This window comes from Ochlerotatus camptorhynchus, unplaced genomic scaffold (assembly GCF_037179485.1).
Source record: "Ochlerotatus camptorhynchus isolate MF236.1 unplaced genomic scaffold, CSIRO-AGI_Acam_v1.1 ptg000204l, whole genome shotgun sequence".
NCBI lineage: Eukaryota > Metazoa > Arthropoda > Insecta > Diptera > Culicidae > Ochlerotatus > Ochlerotatus camptorhynchus.
The window spans coordinates 1,926,868-1,948,357 of NW_027040694.1; the positions used below are offsets into that span (position 1 = coordinate 1,926,868).

General features: G+C 39.8%; 1 protein-coding gene across 1 annotated transcript in view; it reads right to left on the reverse strand.

The window, feature by feature from the left end:
- Positions 1-21,490, reverse strand: part of LOC135702992 (synaptogenesis protein syg-2-like) — a 320,097-nt gene that overhangs the window by 29,616 nt on the left and 268,991 nt on the right. Inside the window, exon 7 of the mRNA XM_065224077.1 lies at positions 11,064-11,267. Within this exon, the coding sequence (XP_065080149.1) occupies positions 11,064-11,267 (204 nt within the window). The remainder of the gene's footprint in view (positions 1-11,063; positions 11,268-21,490) is intronic.

Consider the following 21,490-nt stretch of genomic DNA (forward strand, 5'->3'; position numbering starts at 1 on the left):
GAAGTTTTGTCAGGACTTCCCTGAAGTTCAACATGCCTTCCCTGATCTACAGCAAGACTGCCGTGAACTTCACTAGGACTTCCCTGTCCTTCTGTAGGTCCCTGAACTTGGAATCTTGGAATTGAAGTTGTCATTTCAGAAATATATTATTAAATAATATTGTATTTGTACGGTCAAAAATTTGTAAGGTTGTGGGTTTTGGTGCATTTTTAATTTGGGTGTTGTTCGAACGGGTGTGCAGTCAGTCACAACGGAAAAGCATTAACTTCTACTTAGAACAGCAGTGACATCTGATGGAAAATTAATGCAGAAGCATTCAGAATCTGTTCATGCGGTGAATGATTTCAAATTCGGTGTATCTTTTATTCAAATCTGTTATATAATCGGGAAATGTATGTTGAGTGTATGAAGATTCGACGGTCATGACACTCATCAACGAGAAGATGCCGGCTATTCCCTGTGAAAATCTTTAATGATCCTATTTTTTTTATTTCGCGACATATGTTTTTGATCTTTTTGAACAGTCAGTCTAATTATTTATCGATGTGTTCTGACCTGAATTTTCAATTTTTTTAAACTTCTTCAGTAAAAAAAATTACCGAACAGCAAAACCATGCTCAAGAGTGTACATTTCTTTCTATTCAGTTAGAACTTGGAAAACAAACAACACCAGGCGGCAATGTTAAAACCGCAACTGCTCCTATATTTTTTCTCATCAAGCGAAACCCCTCTCTTGATCAAAAATGAATGTTTACTGGTACAAAAAAAAACAACCTAAATTCCCTCGTCTAATATCGATCCAGCGAACCGACAAAATATAAACCTTAATTGGAACTCCAAAGAGCGGCAGCAGCCCGCATATACAGTAATCCCTCCATTTATGCGGTGGGTGGTACAGTCCACCCACCGCTTATTCTCGGCTGTCCTTCAACCAATTGTGCTGATTTCCTGTAGATAACTAGTTTACGGTCGACACTAATCACATTAAAAAATCAGCCCAAATGGATGAAGGACTACTGTACTTTATTTTTCCTTCTGCACTCCCATCCACATCCAACCAATTTTTATCCTTGATCTCTCTAGCCTCCATAAACCACAATCGATACTTTCCATCCACCTCCCGTGTTTTTTGTTGCTTTCTTTCTGCTGCTACACGTTCCGGCATTTAGCTCAGCTGTAGTTTACCTCTTTTTCAGGTTCAAAGTCGCCTCTCTCTCTCTCTCTCTATAGTTTCACTCATAGAACAAAAGCAGCTGCGAGGCATAATTAAAAGCTGCTCGTTTCGAAAGTTCACCCCTGGCCTCTGCAGCTGGTCTCCAAATCCGACCGTGGTGCAATGCATTTGATGCTGAGTTCTGAACCGATTGCAACTGGCTCCGGCATGACACATTATCCCCCGGGTTCAGGGAGATTTCGATGAACCCGGAAGAAGTGTCCGAGATAGCGCCTGAACAAATAACTGTCAATTGGGAAATTGAGAGCCGGTCACCCTCCCGACGAACGAGACGCCCTTTTGCAATGTGCTGGCTGGTCCTCGTTTTTGATATGAGTGTTTGCTTCCGGGTAGGTTCCTACCTATCTGTCTAGGCAGTATAGGGTTCAGCAGACTGTGTCGCAATGCGAAAATTTCATACCGTCGTCGTCGTCCGTGGCCGTCGTTTATTTTATATACCTACACTGCACACAGACTGGAAGTTCTTTATATTGCTCCCGGCGAAGCGACGGAAAACAGCAACATCAACGGCAACAATAATAACAACAGCAGCCAACAGGAGCATTGTGCTCGTCCTAGTTTACGGTGTTTTCCGGTTTGAAAATGTTAGTACATTTGAAATTTATGTCTATGCGCGGAACTTAAAAGTATAAATTCCAGTGTGCTCCTGTTGTTTATTGGTCAAACAGATTGGCTAGGGGTCTTCTTTCAAATAGCTCCTTCACTTATTCATTACCAGAATAAAAGTAACACCCAACAGGGAAATGTAAGATTCCATTACAGATTTGCAAAAAAAGCAGTCCGAATTTGTAAAAAATCACCGCAGATCACTTCTAGGCAAAATATCGACAATTTTTTTTATGAAATACTGCTCTCCATCACCATGTCCAGCATCTCCATAACTGCTTTGCTGAATACGGTAACTTTCTAGCTGGTCAGGATCTCGATGTATTATAAATGTGAGAATTTAATATGTATACTGCGCCACGTAGTGAGAAAATTCTGAAATACCGTTCACTTGCGAAAAGGTAATGATCTCCTGAACAACTTTGCCGAAGACAGTTCCGTTTCTATCTGGTCAGGATCTCAAGAAATTCCATGTTGTAACCAATTAATTCAAATCGCTCGTAGTATGGACAACGTTTAAGCGGTTTCCATTAAAATTTTCCCTATAGTTCGCATTTTTTTTGGGGTTTACTGTAATTAAAGTTCAACTTATTTAGTTTCAAACAAGTTTTTTGATGAATACACGTTCGTTTCAGATCGATTGGTAGCTTGACAGCAAAATGACAATGCAAATGTCACACTGTTGTACAAAATACAACGCGCGAGTACTCGTGTTACAAAAAGTTGGCGCGAGTAACGAAAGGTTAAATATTGCACAGAAAATATGCTTTACCATGTTGGATGTTTGCTGTTGAAATGGTTGAAAAAGAATTACAAAATTTGTCCTAGTGATGCCTCCCAATGCTGTTTTCGTTATGTTCAAATTACTCAACAATTCAAGTCAACAGTTTTATTTTCATATGCTGCAAGCTGTAAAATATTTCTTTTTAATTGAACAAAAATGTCACAGCTTACAACATACTTGATCAGTTGCATGCCAAATGACGAATCGGAAAAACTCGACCTTCTCCGATTTGCATGAAACTTTACATAATTGTATGTTATGGGTAATTTTTAATTTTTTTTTTCTAAAATTCGGCCATTTTGGATCTTGAAATTACTTCCAGTTTTTAAGTCCATGGATTTGATGATAACAAAAGTGTGCATTTTTCAATTTAAAAAAAATTGGGTTGAAACATTTTAAGATATTTGGCTTTTATCATATATTTTTTCAATTTCTTATTGAAAAAAAAAAATAAAAAAAAACTCTTTTTGTTTATTTTTCCTAGAAAGATATAATTTTCTACAGCTTTTAGAAAGTTAGAAGCGTTAGGTTCCTTTAGTTGTGCATGGATACTCAATACACAACTATAGGACTCTAACGATTCTAACGTACCGCAACTATAGGAGCATTTACCCTATAACAAACAGTTACGCAAAATTTCATACAAATCGGAGAAAGTCGATTTTTTTTTGCTTTTTAGCCTGAAACTGCTCAGTTGTGAAATAAACAAAAGGTTAAGGTGAATGTCTAAGGAAGCCTTATATTGGAATTTTGGAGGAGAACTTCGGAGGCATTCGAATGAGAACTTCAGATAAGCTTGGATGCGAACTTCAGAGAAGGTAGGACGAGAAATTCGGAAAAGTTCGGAGGAGAACTTCAGAGAGGTTTGGAGGTGAACTTCAGAAAATAATCGGAAGAGAACTTCAAAGACGTTTGGAGGAGAACTTCAGAGAAGATTGGACGGGAAGTTCAGAAAAGCTGGGAGCAGAGCTTTAGAGAAGTTCTGGCGAAAACTTCAGAGAAGCACGGAGGGGACCTTCAGAAAAGTTTGGAGGAAAACTTCAGAGATTCTGGGAGGAGAACTTTTGAGAAGTTTGAAGGAGAACTTCAGAGAAGCTTGGAGGAGAATTTCGGAGAACTTTTGAAGAGAACTTCATAGTAACTACGAGTAGAACTTCGGAAAAGTTCGGAGAAAACCTTCAGAGAAGCTGGGACGAGAACTTCAGAGAAGTTTGGACGTGAACTCCAAAGAAGCTCGGAAGTGAACTTCAAAGAAACTGGGAAGAGAACTTCAGAGGAGTTTGGAAGAGAACTTCAAAGAAGTTAGGAGGAGAACTTCAGAGAAGTTAAGAGGAGAACTTCGGAGTAGTTTAAAGGAGAATTTCAGAGATATTTGAAGGAGAACTTCAGAAAAGTTTGGAGGAGAACTCCAAAGAAGTTTGAACGAGAGGGGCGACCCCGGCGTAGTGGTTACCGTCCATACCTCTCATGCCATAGTCACGAAATCAATTCTCACCCCGGACAAGTCACGAATGACCCAAAAAGTGTTGAAGTGACTATAATGAAAAAAAAAAAAGATTGAACAAGAACTTTAGAGAAGCTGGGAAGAGAACTGCAGTGAAGTTGGGACGAGAACTTCAGAGAAGCTCGGAGATAAACTTCAGAGAAGCTGAGACAAGAACATGAGAGGAGTTTGGAAGAGAAATTCAGAGAAGTTTGGAGGAGAACTTCAGAGAAGTTCAAAGGAGAACTTCAGATGTAATTGAAAAAAATCTTCAAAGAAGTTCAGAGAAGAACTTCACAGAAGCTCGGAAGAGAACTACAGAGAAGTTTGGAAGAGAAATTCAGAGAAGCTCAAAGGAGAACTTCAGATAAACTGGGACGAGAACTCCAGAAAAGCTCGGAGGAGAACTTGAGAGAAGTTTGGAGGAGAACTTCAGCGAAGTTCGGAGGAGAACTTCGGAGAAACTGGGACGAGAACTTCAGAGAAGCTTGGAGATGAACTTCTGAAACATTTGGAGGAAAACTTCAGAGAAGTTAAAAAGAGAACTTCAGAGAAGCTCGGAGGAGAACTGCAGAGAAGTTTGGAGGAGAACTTTAGAGAATTTTGGAGGAGAAATTCAGAGAAGTTTGAAGGAGAACTTCAGAGAAGTGTGGAGAAGTTTGAAAGAGAACTTTAGAGAAGCTGGGACGAGAACTTCGGAAAAGTTTGCACGAGAACTTCAGAGAAGCTCGGATATGAACTTCAAAGAAACTGGGAAGAGGACTTCAGAGAAGTTTGGAGGAGAACTGTTAAGAAGCTGCGACGTGAACTTCAGAGAAGTTTAGGCGAGAACTTCAGAGAAGCTCGGAGATGAACTTCAGAGAAGCTGGGACGAGAACTTCAGAGGAGTTCGGAAGAGAACTTCAGAGGAGTTTGGAAGAGAACTTCAGAGAAGCTCGAAGGATAACTTCAGATAAACTGGAACGAGAACTCCAGAAAAGCTCGGAAGAGAACTTGAGAGAAGTTTGGAGGAGAACTTCAGTGAAGATCGGAGGAGAACTTCGGAGAAACTGGGACGAGAACTTCAGAGAAGCTTGGAGATGAACTTCTGAGAAATTTGGAGGAAAACTTCAGAGAAGTTAAAAGGAGAACTTCAGAGAATCTCGGAGGAGAACTGCAGAGAAGTTTGGAGGAGAACTTCAGAGAGTTTTGGAGGAGAACTTCAGAGAAGTTTCAAGGAGAACTTCGGAGAAGATTGAAGGAGAACTTTAGAAAAGCTGGGAAGAGAACTTCAGTGAAGTTTGGACGAGAACTTCAGAGAAGCTGGGACGAGAACTTCAGAGAAGATTGGATATGAAGTTCAGAGAAGTTTGAACGAGAACTTAAGAGAAGTTAGGAGATGAACTTCAGAGAAGCTGGGACAAGAACTTCAGAGGAGTTTGGAAGAGAACTTCAGAGAAGTGTGGAGAAGTTTGAAAGAGAACTTTAGAAAAACTGGGACGAGAACTTCGGAAAAGTTTGGACGAGAACTTCAGAGAAGCTCGGATATGAACTTCAAAGAAACTGGGAAGAGGACTTCAGAGAAGTTTGGAGGAGAACTGTAAAGAAGCTGTGACGTGAACTTCAGAGAAGTTTAGGCGAGAACTTCAGAGAAGCTCGGAGATGAACTTCAGAGAAGCTGGGACGAGAACTTCAGAGGAGTTCGGAAGAGAACTTCAGAGGAGTTCAGAAGAGAATTTCAGAGGAGTTCGGAAGAGAACTTCAGAGAAGCTCGGAGATTAACTTCAGAGAAGTTTGGAGATGAACTTATGATAAGCTTGGAGATGAAGTTCAGAGAAGTATGGACGAGAACTTCAGAGAAGCTCGGAGATGAACTTCAGAGAAGCTGGGACGAGAACTTCAGAGGAGTTCGGAAGAGAACTTAAGAGAAGTTTGGAGGAGAACTTCAGATAAAATTGGAAGAAATATTCAAAGAAGTTCAGAGAAGAAAGAGAACAGCTGAGAAGCTTGAACGAGAACTTCAGAGAAGCTCGGAGAAGAACTTCAGATAAGCTGGGAGGAGAACTTTAGAAAAGCTCGATGGAGAACTTCGGAGAAACTGGGACGAGAACTTCAGAGAAGCTGGGACAAAAACTTTAGAGGAGTTTGGAAGAGAACTGCAGAGAAGATTGGAGGAGAGCTTCAGATAAAGTTGGAAGAAATCTTCAAAGAAGCTCAGAGAAGAGCTTCAGAGAAGTTCGGAGGAGAACTGTAGAGAAGTTTGGAGGAGAACTTCAGGTAATTTTGGAGGAGAATTTCAGAAAAGTTTGAAGGAGATCTTCAGAGAATTTTGAAAGAGCACTTTAGAAAAGCTGGGAGGAGAATTTCAGTGAAGCTGGGACGTGAATTTCAGAGAAGTTTAGACGAGAACTTCAGAGAAGCTCAAAGATGAACTTCAGAGGAGCTGGGACGAGAACTTCAGAGGAGTTTGGAAGGGAACTACAGAGGAGTTTGGAGGAGAACTTCAAAGAAGTAGGAGGAGAACTTCAGAGAAGTTAAGAAGAGAACTTCAGAGAAGTTATGAGGAGAATTTCAGAGAAGTTTGAAGGAGAATTTCAAAGAAGTTTGAAGGAAAAACTTTAGAGAAGAGAACTTCAGAGAAGTTTGCACGAGAACTTCAAAGAAGCTGGGACGAGAAGTTCAGAAAGCTTGGAGATGAACTTCAGCGAAGTTTGGACGAGAACTTCAGAAAAGCTCGGAGGAGAACTTCAGAGAAGCTCGGAGGAGAACTTCAGAGAAGCTCGGAGGAGAACTTCAGAGAAGCTCGGAGCTTAGTTCAGAGTTAAGTTAAAAGAAGAACTTCAGAGAAGTTCGAGGGAGTGCTTCGGATAAAGTTGGAAGAAATCTTCAAAGAAACTCAGAGAAGAACTCCAGAAAAACTCGGAGGAGAATTTCAGAGAAGTTCGCAGGAGAACTACAGAGAATTTTGAAGGAGAACTACAGAGTAGCTGAGAGGAGAACTTCAGAGAAGTTCGAAGGAGATTTTCAGATGAGATCAGAGGAGAACTTAAGAGAAGGTTCCACCAATGACCTTATTTTATAATTCTATATGTGTGCAGTGCTGGCTAAAATCAAGTTCAGAAAATCAAAATCAGCAATCTTTCAAGATCAAGATCACCTAAAATCACAGGCACCAATATCACAAGCCATCATCACTACGAAAATCACACGTGATTTTCGACCAATATCAGCCGTGATTTTCGACTCTCAAAATCGACCAGCATCAATATCAACCAAGATCAAAATCATCGAAGATCGTAGAATTATAAGATAATGTGAAATTCTAGCGTTTGGGCAATTCCGAAATTCAAGTCAACATTCCGGATGAAATTAAAATGGTGGATTTCAAACCAAGATGGCTCCCACAAATCTAAGATGGCGGACCAAAATCCAATATGGCGGCCCCTGGACAGGAAATATGCATCTAAACCCATGCAATATGGGTATTTATGAAATGGGCTCGATGAAGGGAAGTGGAAAATTGACATCCGCTGCCATTTTGAAATGCAAGATGGCAGTACAAAATCTAATATTGCGGCCCCCGGAAAGGGAATATTCATCTAAAACCATGCAATATGGGTATCTGCGGAATGGGCTCGATGCGTGAAAGTATATTAAATGACATCCACCGCCATTTTGGAATGCAACATGGCGGACCAAAATCCAATATGGTGGCCCCAGGACAGGGAATATGCATCTAAACCCATGCAATATGGGTATCTACGGAATGGGCTCGATGAGGGGAAGTGGAAAATTCACATCCGCCGCCATTTTGGAATTCAAGATGGCGGACCAAAATCCAATATGGCAGCCTCCGGACAGGGAATATGCAGCTAAACCTATGCAATATGGGTTCCTGCGTTATGGGCTCGCTAAGCAGAAGTGGAAAATTGACATCTTCTGCCATTTCGGAATTCAAGATGGCGAACCAAAATCCAATATGGCGGCCCTGGACAAGGAAAATGCATCTAAACCCATGTAATATGGGTATCTATGGAATGGGCTCTATGAAGGAAAGTGGAAAATTAACATCCGCCGCCATTTTGAAATGCAAGATGGCAGTACAAAATCCAATATGGTGGCTCCCGGACAGGGAATATGCATCTAAACCCATGCAATATGGGTATCTACGGAATGGGCTCGATGCGTGAAAGTATAAAAATGACATCCACCGCCATTTTGGAATGCAACATGGCGGACCAAAATCCAATATGGCGGCCCCTGGACAGGCAATATGCATCTAAACCCATGCAATATGGGTATCTACGGAATGTGCTCGATGAGTAGAAGTGAAAAATTTACATGCGCCATCATTTTGGAATCCAACATGGCAGAACAAAACCAATATGGCGGCCCCTGAACAGGGAATATTCATCTAAACACATGCAATATGAGTATCTACGGAACGGGCTCGATGAGGGGAAGTGGAAAATTGACATCCGCAACCATTTTGGAATCCAAGATGGTGGACCAAAATTCAATATGGTGGCCCTCGGACAAGGAATATGCATCTAAACCCATGCAATATGGATATCTCGAGCCCATTCCGTAGATACCCATATTGCATGGGTTTAAATGCATATTACCAGTCCGGGGGCTACCATATTGGATTTTGGTCTGACATCCTGGATTCAAAAATGGCGACGGATGTCGATTTTCCACTTCCTCTCATCAAGCCCATTCCGTAGATACACATATTATATGGCTCTAGATGAATATTCCCTGTCCGGGGGCCGCCATATTGGATTCCAAAATGGCGGCGGATGTCAATTGTTCACTTCCACTTAGCGAGCCCATTCTGCAGAATCCCTATATTATTGGTGAAGATGCATACTCCTTGTCCGGGGGCTGCCATATTGGATTTTGGTTCACCATCTTGAATTTCCAAATGGCGGCAGATGTCAATTTTTCACTTCCACTAAGCGAGCCCATTCCGTAGATACCCATATTGCTTGGGTTTAGATGAATATGCCCTGTCCGGGGCCGCCATATTGGATTTTGGTCCGCCATCTTGAATTCCAAAATGGTGGTGGATGTCGGATTTTTATTTTAACTGTAATACCAATCTTTTTCTTTTCCGTTTGGTTTTTGTTACCACAAAATCAGCTAAGGTTAAAATCAGCCTTGATTTTATGCTGTGTGATTTTGCTGATCTCAAGATCAGCAGTGATTTTCGACCGTTCCTGATTTTGGATTTTCTTGATTTTTTCCATCACTGTATGTGTGGCATGAAGATGCTCGGAAGAATCTGACCACTTCCCTCATGGTACCCAAAACTTGTCCAGATTTGGACAACCTGGTCCTGAGTACTTAATACTACCTTGGATGATTATTTTTTTCACATAGTAAAATGGTTATGGTTATGGTTAAGCCAAATCGAATAAAATGCCAATTTTGCGCAACGTGCTCATTGTGGGTTGTCAAACGGATTTCAGCAGTATATTGGAAATTTGATCTTGTTTTCCTTGCTAAGCACCAATGCTAGCGACGCCAAGGAGGCAGCTCCCACACCTTGACCCTACCTATCGACCCATCAACTCATGAACCGGGGACCAACGGCTTTACTTCCCTTCCGAAGGAAGGCGTGATCAGAGATGTTATGCCTCAAAACATCCCGGTGGCGCCGACTGGGATTTAACCCAGGCCTGATGATTTTCCTAAAAAATATCATCATGGAATTCACTAATGACATCTCAAGAGCTATTCTCGTAACAATGTTGCATACTAGATCGATTGAATGTATAGAAACGCCAAAGTGATCCGATGCCAGCGATGTGGTGGGGAATTAGCGAATCTAATCACATTTAAATTGATCGTTAAATGCGTGTACGACGGTTGAGATGTCCAAGCAACGTTTTTAGTGTCATTGTGGTTTGTGGATGTACCTCTTTATACTCAATCAACGTGACCTAACCTCAAAATTAATGTTGAAGTTCATTTTGTGCAATTAGAAAAACGAGCAGTGAAAAGCAAACCAACCATTCCTAAAAGTTTCCTTTCAAATACACGCACACACACAGGCACACAGACATATAAACCTGATGTTGTTCGTTTGCCCAATTGAAAAAAATTCCCTCCAGACCCCACGAATCGAGGTTAGACCTAAAGTTGGTCTTTCGCTTTGCACGTCGGACCTGACCTCTGAAGCAGAAGCAGAAGAAGAAGGAGAAGTAAAACAAAACAGGAGGCTTCCAATGGCCAAACAAAGCCGACGTTGGGAGCGTTTTTCCGCACTTTGAAACTCTCCGAAACAGACACACCAGGGCCGGTCCGGTCGATGTTGGTTTTACCGTGAACGGATGATGAAAAACTCTTCCGCCTTTTCGGACGTTTGATGAAAGAGAAATTCAAACAAGCGAAAGTCCATTCCCGGCTGCAGTGGTGGAGTCTTCTGCTTTGACCTGGAAACCACATACCTCTTTTTTTTTATCAGATAACAGTAGCAAAAAAGCGAGCCGAATAGATCACAGACAGCAGATGTGGCTCCCGAGCAGCATTCTGAAGGAGGATTAGTGCATAGAGGAGCATTAGTGCGCTGGCTGGCATGACTTGACCAGGAATTGTTTGAATGGTGCGAGGAAGATGAAGCGGAGAAGCACTAGATGTAGTCAGTGATGAAATTTTCGGAGGCAGAATTGCTAATTTAAATCCACATCAGATATTGTTTCTCATTAACTCTAGCCGACAAATGCAACTCGCATCTCTTGAACATCATCAGCGAGCTTACAATGATATTTCGCTTCGCAGTATCATTTGAACGTTATTTCACAGAACAGCATTTTTCTCCCACACACATGCTCTTTAAAATCCAATCAATTCTGTCAGCACCGACTACAACCTTCGTTAATCTGTTGAGAGATGTTCCGAACAAAAAAAAATGGACCAGCACTCCAAAAGGCGATTAAAGATAGCGTTGCAGCTGCTGGGGATATACTTACGGTACATATCTAGCTCGATCTTGCTGTACAGAGGGGGCACCAGTTTCGTGTTGGTGGCCTTGCAGGTGAACACCGAGTGCAGATGATGACGTTGCACAGACTGCCACAGAAGCCGGTTCTCGATGACGTTGCCGGTGTTTTGCTCGATCTGATTATCTACCAGATTATCGTTGATAAACCAAAGCACGTCGGGCTGTGGCCGTCCTGCCGAGAAAAGAGAGTGACCGATATGAATGCACGGTTTGTACGGGATTAAATGGCAGGGGATGGAAGAGGAGTGGTAGGAGCATTTGGATGGAGTTTGCAAAAATGAAAACTTTTTCTAACTTTTCTTTCTGGTACGTGACTTGAATGCAGGGGTTTCAAAAAATATATGCAAAACTTAACCTCTTAGGGGTTCGGTAGGAGACTTTGCCCTAAGTATGTGCACCTCTTCAAATCATGTCCATTTAGCTATTTTTAACGCATGCATTTCATTAAAATGGCCACTGGTCAACCGTACAAATCCTACATATAAATCGAAGTCCTCATCCAATATCTATTCTAGTTCCAGCGATTTGAATAAAATATTCACTGATCCCTGCAAACTCAACACGTCCCGTGTGGCGTTCGGGGCAAATATTTAATGCATTCCTGAAACGGTCACCTGTCGTCCTGCCGAGCCGTAGGTAGCCATGCATGTCCTGCGGGGCACGAATGAAGAAATATCACAACCAGCATCCCGAACTCTGAAGGCAAAGAACCCCACCAGGCAGAAGTGTGCGCATGGACGGGGAGTATTTAATTTAGACTGGGTTTAAAATTAAAAATAAATAAAAGATTATTTTCCAATCTGCTTGCTGGCATACGACGGAAACCACTCTAAACAAACACGTATCGAACCGGTGGTATGTATTTATGAGTTTGTATTCTGTGCATGCGTGGGTGGAAGCGTACACAGCACGTCCCAACTGGAACTTTGCGTCCGCCCTCAACTTATTGTTCTTTGGGCACATCAACAGTTGAATCATGATCCTGGATCGGAGCGGGAATCGAACTCACCCCGTTCAGCATGTTCTGGTGTTTCAACTGACTAGACCAAGCGAGAACCCTTGCTCCTTCGAGTGGCAAATATGAGGAGTGTGTCGGTACGTCACCAGCCAGTCAGATCGGTTGGGTTGAGTTACCGAGAGATGCGTGGGTGCGATGTTTCTTTATGTAGATTGACGTTTTCTCGATGAAATTTGGAGCTTGACGAGAGACGTGACTGTTTGGAAACCATTTAAAGAGAATCCTTAAAGTTTCTCGAACGTAAATTGAGTTTTGTAATTTGATTTACTTTGAGTTGTTGCACGAACAACTTAGACACTGAGAGTTGTTTATGTCTTGAAGCGAGATAGACCGACTCCCTTTCAGTAGACTGCTTGCCGTTGATATGTTGGATGCTGTGAGGAGAAAAACAGTTACAAGGTCATACCCACGACGGGGAAAAGGGGATTATTCGTTGCAATGGAGGACTGCAACGATTTTTGTCGGCAATTTTTAATTATTTTATTGGAAATTTCAAGCTGAACATTGCATTAGGTCCTAAGTAACATTGACAGATTCTCTTCGTCGACTTTCTCTTTGCATCCCCACTGCCATGTTAAGAAATACCCAGGTATTTTCAACACATAGATCGATAAAAGAAGCTTTTATCTAGCATCTATTTAATACGACAAACACATCAAGAAACGGTTCTGTGATCAAGTTATTAACAAAAGAGAAAGTTGACGAAGAGGATCGGTCAATGTTACTTAGGACCTAATGCAATGCTCAGCTTGATTTGCTTGCACTTCGATAGTACCATAGAGGTAACTCTTATACCAGAAGGTCCCGAAGAAACGAGCTCAACTTTTTGGTTCAGCTCTGGTACTCTCTTCGGTCCCAAGCTAATCGATGCACCCCTCGAAACATAGGAAAATCCACAAATCCACATCAAAACAAACATAGTGTAGTACTGGTATTGATACTAGAATGGGGTACGTTAATCGATTTGCTTGGGACCAATTTAAAATCGTTAATTTCGAATTGATTGTTGGTAGTACTGTACCAAGGAGGCAACTTCTAAATCATCTTCAGAACTTTGGTCTGAATTCTTTGAAGTGCTTTTTTCCTGGTAGTGCAATAACGAGGCCATATTGGCACAGCGTAAAGCATGGCCGTCTAAAAACTTGATTAAATATTAGAAGCTTATTCTTCAGCTTAGTTTGGATTTCCTGTTTATAATAGAATGCAAACATTTTATATATTTGTTACATTTGGCTTGAATGTCCTAAGCGTGCTCTTAAAAAGTTAATTTTTGATTAAGTACTAATACAATATATTTCACTTGACTTGACCAAGAAACTGGAACTTCGTTCATACCCAAGTAACAAATCTAGAGCTGCTTGGTTTTATTTGAATTTCATAAAGGTTTTATTGTAGCAACAGCAATTTCCAATAGTTTATGATGGTCATATACATTGTCAAAAAGGGTAAGTAATATAAAATGCTATAAACTTTCTACAAAACCCTAATAAATCATATTATGGAACCAACTGATGCTAATGCTAATAAGATTTATGAATGGTTTTATGGTTGCTTTATAGTATCTGATGAGCCAATTTGAATTGCTCCCATTTAACCTAACTACCAACCCAAGTAACAATTTCGGTTATATAAGGGTTCTATAGATCATGATTTAGACTTATAGCATGCTTTAAAACCTCCATAAAACTTGCAATGTTACTTGGGAATCCCAATGTTGGTTTATAAACAGCCGCAATAAAACTAGTTGGCTATGAGGCATCTGTTTAAAAATTCCAACTTGTCAAAATTGAAAACAACCGGCGCCACTAAAAACTTTTTCCACCATGGATTTATGAAAAAGAATCAAGGTTTTTTATTTTCCTTTGGTTTGTTTTTTCCGTCGATCTTGTTTTCCGTGCTGAGCACCAATGCTACCGACGTGCCAGGAAGGCAGCTCCCACACCTGGACCCTACCTATCGACCCATCAACTCATGAACCGGGGACCAACGGCTTTACTTCCCATCCGAAGGAAGGCGTGATCAGAGATGTTATGCCTCAGAACATCCCGGCGGCGCCGACTGGGATTGAACCCAGGCCTGCTGGGGTGAGAGGCAATCACGCTTACCACTACACCACCGGCGCCGTTAATCAAGGTTTCTGTACTTTAAACTGAAATATACACATGAATTTTAACAAAATTGTAATCATGAACCCACTTTTGTAAATGAAAGTGCTTCAGTTGGAAGCATCATCAACAACAAGAACAAGTTCTTATGTGTTTTCTTTGGATGTCGGAGCTGCCGTCGCAATGCTGCCCTGATAATGACGAAGAGCAAAAACTTCCGAAACTGCGCCTCTAACCATACCTGTTCGAATTAGCATTGAACGAGCTATCGGATGTCGCTAGTCTGTCTGACTTTGAGAACATTATTGTTTGTTTATTAATTTATTTGAAAAGGCTTAACCGAATGAACTTTACAGAGCCGAGGATTCTTGTTCACTATACATTGCATCTTAAAACTATAGCCAAAAGGTACAACACAATAAACATTTTATCTTCCGCTATCCAATAAGCCTTCTCCATCAGAACGGGAGCCGCTTCCAGTGGTTTAATTGTATGGCAGATTTGCCAACGGGTGTCAGAGCGCATCCATTGCAGCAATGGACGCAAAACGTGGTCAGCACTCACACGTTCATCACGAAACGGTTTGCTTTCCAAAGTCGACGACGCATCGAATGAAAGAACTGCTGATGAAGAACAATGAGGAGGACCATGCTTGGCATGCACAGTTGTACACACCAACTGCTAATTTGTTAAGAACTTTTAACTCAGTTGTTGAAATTTAGTTTTCTTTAAGGTAATTGATAGATTAGGATCATAGTTTACTGTAGACATGCAAAGAGTAGCTAAATCTTATCATTTGAATCAACACGGATGAATTTTTACACTTAAAGTCCGAGATGTGCCGTGAGCATTTTTCACTTCATTCTTGCAACGTAAAATCAAATACAGTCTATTACTAGAATTAAAATCTCCTTTTTTAAATATTTATAAAAAAGTTTAAACTCTATTTTATCGACTGCTTCAAACAGAACTATGTTTCGTCAACTCTGTGCAAAGTTATTAGCAAATGAGCAGTTTGTGAGCAAAACTGTCTATGCCAAGCATGAGGAGAACCACACAATGGTTGCTGCATAGTAAACTGACGATCGCGTGACACACATCGAGAGTGGTCTGCTTCTGTCGACAGCCGAGTGCACACTCAAGAACATTATTGGAAGATTTTTAGTTGATCTGAAACGGTAATGTTGTTCGAGACTAGATGCAATGCTGGCATGATGAAGAAGAAATAGAACTATTGTCGAAAACATCATTGCTTTGCGTAATTACTGCCAACAACTCAATGTTCATATTGGGTTATGGAAATTTTTACCCATAAAAAAAAGTCCAAGGATTTTCGGTAAAATTATAGATAAATTGAAGGTCTGAAATTAATTTCGGTCTACTTACATATTATTGAATGTGGTAAGATCGACTCTCAAGGAAATTAAGGTAAACTAATCGAATTAAGTTTTGTTTCAATTCACTTTATTATGAGAATCTGCATTATTTTGGTGGCGAATTAATGTAAGGCTCCTATCATCTCAATAAACACTATACAATTTAAGGTACATATGCATTAGAACAAAAAAGCTTCCATATTGCACACAAGATCTTTAATTTATGCAACCATTAGACTGATGCAAAATTTGAAATTTTCGCTCCACAGTGCTCAAACGATTCCAAATTGGGTCCTTCTTAGCCTCCAAAAATTTGAACTACTTTAATAAGAATCTGACTTGGCACAAACCATTTCAAGTTTATATGGGAATTACTATGGGAAAACTTATGTTTTTGTTTGTATCTATCTAACAATTCACCACATCACTGTGCTTTCAAAAATGAAAAAATGATAGCAGTGCTTGTAGCAATTTTTTTAGCTACAACTTTGTTGAAAACCACTTTTCAATCAAATGCACGAAACAAAAGTTATTAATGATTCAAGTTACTGATGTTTTATGATTATGCTCATTCAACTGTTCAGCAGGCAACATTGGTATTTCTGGTGAGAAGAATAGAGCACACATATCATGGCTACTATGTCACACTGCAGAATACAGTGTTGCTAACAGAACAGCTGCTTGATTATGCCATAAGATTATCAATCTCTTAAACAATTAATAACTTTTTAATTTGACATATGGCTGAAAAACGTTATCGGGCAAAGTTGTAGCTTAGAAAAAATTCCCGTAAGAAAAGTTATAGAACTTTTCGAAAAAGCAATTTGGAAAATGGGTAGAAGACAATGAACAAAAAGTTTGGGTTCCCATAGTAATTTCCATATAAACTTCGAATGATTTGTGCCAAGTCAGTTTCTTACCAAATGAGTTTAAATTTTGGGAGGCAAAGCAGGACCTGATTTGAAGCCGTTTGAACACTATGGAGTGAAAATTTCAAATTTTGCATCAGTCTAGCCACATCCAAACACATTAAATCCACAACGATCTTGACACTAACACTAAAAATTTTTGTCACGACAATAGATTGCTAAATAAGAAATACAGTCTGACCCACTGCAATTATATTTTTTGTAGAACAGAACATCAACAAGATAATTTTTTGCAGTTGCTATCAAGCAAAAAAAAAATATAATTGGACTAATAGCTGATTTTCAGCAGAGCGTTATAAAACTGCATGAATTTAATCTTACTCTTAACGAGGTTATGGAAATTGTTTCTGCATTGTTTTAAACAGCTTTATTGCTATTCTCAAGAATACTTTTAAAAGCATATCAAGAGTGTTCCACTTAGCTGGAAGACAATCTAATAGCGGCTATCAGGAATTTGTAGTGGAGTTCTTAGTTTTATTAACAGTTTTATTAAATTGGTCTTAAAAACCACTAATAGAATGCAATAAAACTAAAAATGTTATTTGGGTAGTGACTATGTGACTACTACTAGGTTTCAAAATGGAAGCTCTAGGCTTATGTGGGAATATTATAAGTTGAGAAAAGAGAAAAAGATGATGATGGTCCCACCTCTTACCCCTACAAAGGTTTGCGCTGGACGAGTTATCTCTAAGATAATTAAATATAAACATTTTAAACAGGTTTGCAAACAAAATCGAGCTAGTTACAATTACAGATATAAATGTCCTGTTAAATATGCTATAGGCATCAACCAAAAACATTCAAAGGTGTAACTAGTCCAAGTATAGCCCTCGACAATACTTCCATTTACACGTGACCTGGGATTTACACGTTTAAGCTTCCGCAGTGCCAGGATTATATCCAAGGAAACGACTTCCAGCCAACCCTTTACCAATTCAAGGCTTTTGCCATAATTTCCACGTATTAGTCATTTATACCTGTATTCCGCGCACGAGGCTCAAACCATTGTAGACTACTCAAAGATATTTTTACTATTACTACTACAAAATCAATAAACTAAAAATCCATCATCACCATCGAGGCAAACAATGTAGTTTTTTGTATATGCTACACAAATTACTAAAATGTCTTTATGACAGTCTCCATACAAAATAATCCGTTAGTGATAACTTTGTCAAGATGCATGATTCATCCATTCATAAAAATTTAACTGCTCAATAAACAGCTTTTACATGTGAAATGCAGCGTCTCTTGAATTCTGTAAGTGTAGTTGCACGCTTGATGTGTCTAGGCATCGAATTGAAAACATTTATACCTTTGAAAAATAATGAATTTTGTGAAGCATTATTCAAAATATGTGGTGTTCTTACTTCATCCGCGTTTCTAGTGTTATATCTATGAAAATCACTTCCTCTTTCAATCCGATCCCACAAATATCGAGGCAGCAAACCGTTAACTACTTTAAAAATGAACACCCTAGTTAAAAACACAATTATTTGCTTCACTGACAGCCATTGCAAAGCGTCCAGCATAAAAGTTGAGGAAGTGAATCTATTACATATTAAAATCAAACGCATTACTTTATTCTGCAAACGCTGTAATCTCGATATTTGTGTTTCATTGGCCAAAAATAAAATGGAAGGGCAAAAGTCTAGATGAGGGGAGATGATTGATTTGTATAACTGTATTTTACTACCAATAGTTAAATCGTTTCTCAAGCGACATAGAATTCCATACTTCTTGGCAATTTTCTTGATTACATTGTCAATATGAGAATTGAACTTGAGTTTGTCATCAATAATCACGCCAAGATATTTAGTTTCCTGAACGCGATTCCGCGAAATTACCATGAATTTAGTTTTACTTATATTCAATTTCAATTGTTTATACTTCAACCCTCTACTTAGAGAACGCAAATCTTCATTCAAGCGTGAAACAGCTTCTTCTAAATCTTTAGCTGCAATGAATAACACAGTATCGTCAGCAAAAAGATTAATATCACAAAACCGTAAAACTCGTCGCATGCCATTAATATACATAATAAATAAAAGGGGCCCTAATACACTTCCCTGAGGCACTCCAAGGTCATTGTCAACGGGACAAGATACAAAATCATTAAAAACAGTCCTTTGTGTTCTGTCAGATAAATAGCTTTCAAACCATTTGTATGCAGAACCCGAAATTCCAAAGCGCTTGATTGTTCTCAACAATAAGGGACTAGAAATTGTCTCAAAAGCGCGTTTTAGATCCAAAAACACAGCAACAATCGTATCTTTATGCTCCAATTTTTCTTTCCATTTAGCTAACACTAAGTTTAACGTGGTTTCACAAGAATGGCCTTCCCGGTATCCCGATTGTTCGAGTATCAACAAACAGTTACTATTTAAATATTCTAACAGCTGGCCTTTTACAACAAGTTCTAAAATTTTCTCTAATGTGTGCAACATGTTGATGGGATGAAACTCTTCGACTTTAATCGTCCCAGCAACTTTTTGTATAGGAACAACTAAAGATTCTTTCCAAATATGCGGCACGTGCCCAGATTGCAATGATTGATTTATAAGGTCCCGCAGAGTGTGTCGAATGACATGAAAGCAATCTTTAATAACTCTAGCATTAACATTATCTACTCCAGACGTTTTTCCTAATGAAAAGCAAATATTTTTAAGTTCATCTAATGTAATTGGGTGAAAACCATTAAATCTACAATTACTATTAATCGGCTGTTTTATTTCGACCGGTTTATTGATCAGTTCAATAGATTGATTGATCAGTGAAACGCTCTCGACGAAATAGTCATTAAACTTAGAAGCAATTACTGGTTCTGACTGTTCTAATATGCCATCAAAAGTTATGGTCCGCGATTTACAATTACTAGGCTTCATCAAAGATTTCAAAATTTTCCATTACTCTTTGCTGTTGTTGCTGCTGTTGTGTTGAGTTTTGGAAACGTTGGGAGAAATCTTCCATTTTTGTAAATATAAAGAGAAAATCTCTAAACTTTTTTGCAATTCTGCTCCAATAATACGACGACTTCTTCCTTTAGCGGAAATGGCTACTTCATCATCAGCGAATAAAGATTTGTGGCAACCCTGAGGCAACTCAGGGAGGTTCGAAGTGAAAATGCTATACAATATAGGCCCAAGAATGCTACCCTGAGGAACTCCTGTTCTTACATGTAGTCGATCAGAGTTGGAATTTTTATAATTTACCTGCAGAGTTCTGTCAATTAAATAATTTTGAACTAATTTCATAATTTAGAGTGAAAAATTAATTTTTTTTTTCAATTAAGCAATGCCAAACACTGTCGTATGCTTTTTCTATGTCTAGAAGAGCAACACCAGTTGAGCAGCCTTCAGATTTGTTTGAACGAATTAAATTGGTAACTCTTAAGAGTTGATGAGTAGTTGAATGCCCCTGGCGAAATCCAAACTGCTCATCTGCAAAAATTGAGTTCATATTGATGTGATGCATCATTCTATTCAAAATTATTTTTTTCAAAAAAGTTTACTTATTGAACAAAGCAAACTTTATCCGACTTCAAAATTGGAACAAATTTTGCACTTTCCCATTTATTAGGAAGGTATGCCAAATGAAAACATCTGTTAAATAATTTTATCAAGGAAGACAAGGTACTCTCTGGGAGTTTTTTGATGCGGATATACAAAATTCCATCATCACCTGGAGCTTTCATATTATGAAAATTTTTAGTTATGCACAGTTCGAAAAAGTAGTGTAAATTTCTGTTCAATATGATCCACATAAATGGAGCGTCACATATCATATACTTTGACATTATATTTATATCAACCCAATGGGTCTGGGTTCAATCCCCAGCCGAGGTCGGTGGGATTTTTCTGAGGCATAAAAATCTCTGGCCTACGCAGGTGTGGAAGCTGCCTTCCTGCACATTCGATTGCCGTCAATGGATGGCAATCGATGTCCGTCGGTGATTGGCACTAGATTGCGGAACAGAGACCGACGTTTAACAAAGGATTTGTTCCTCGCTGATCGATGTTAGCAGCAGAGGAATGAGTACAAGGTCGGGAACGGGAAGCGTTTCCTACCTGTCGCTTAGAACGAGATTGTAGGATCGCTTTGCGAGTCTTACATTTCCAAAACCAACTGAAACTCTGTGGTAAGCAACGCTAGACAGTCGTTAGTTCCCTTGCCCCTACGAAAAAGGATCATTTTCTTCAACAATTTTCGAATGAACGATAACATCGCGTTGGGACGATACGAGTTATGATCTGACGCGGGTTTTCTAGGTTTTTTAATGGCTATAACTCTCACTTGCCTCCAATCATGCGAAACAATATTGAGCTCAAGGAACTGACAAAATAAGTTCAACATGCGCCTCTTAGCGACGTCTGGGAGGTTCTTCAACAAGTTGAACTTGATTCTATCAGCCCCCGGAGCCGAATTGCCACACGAAAGGAGCACGAGTGAGAGCTCCAGTATTGAAAAAGGCTGGCTGATCTCGTCTACCGAATTCGTCGTTTCGCGAGGAATCGGCTGTGCCGGCACGGAATCAGGACATACTTTTCGCGCGAGCTTGAGAATCCAACGATCTGAGTACTCTTCGCTCTCGTTGTTCGAAGACCGGTTACGTATCCTTCGCGCCGTGTTCCAAAGCGTATTCATCGACGTTTCGCGCGATATTCCGTCCAAGAATTGCCGCCAGTATCCGCGTTTCTTGGCTTTGATGAGGCTCTTGAGCTCGCGTTCAAGAGAAGAGTACGCTTCGAAATGTACGGGTGTTCCACGTTTCCGGAAAAGCTTAAACGCGTTGAACTGTTTACGATAAACCTCAGTGCGGTGGGAAAGGAGGTTTCCTACGGAAAGACGTTCCGGGAATCGGCCGAGTTTGAGCTCGAAGCGCGCTGTCCAAAATCGTTCGAATCTGACGTTGGTTTTTTTCCGTTGAGTTTTTTTTTATATCTATAATCGGTTGCTAACCAGGCCCA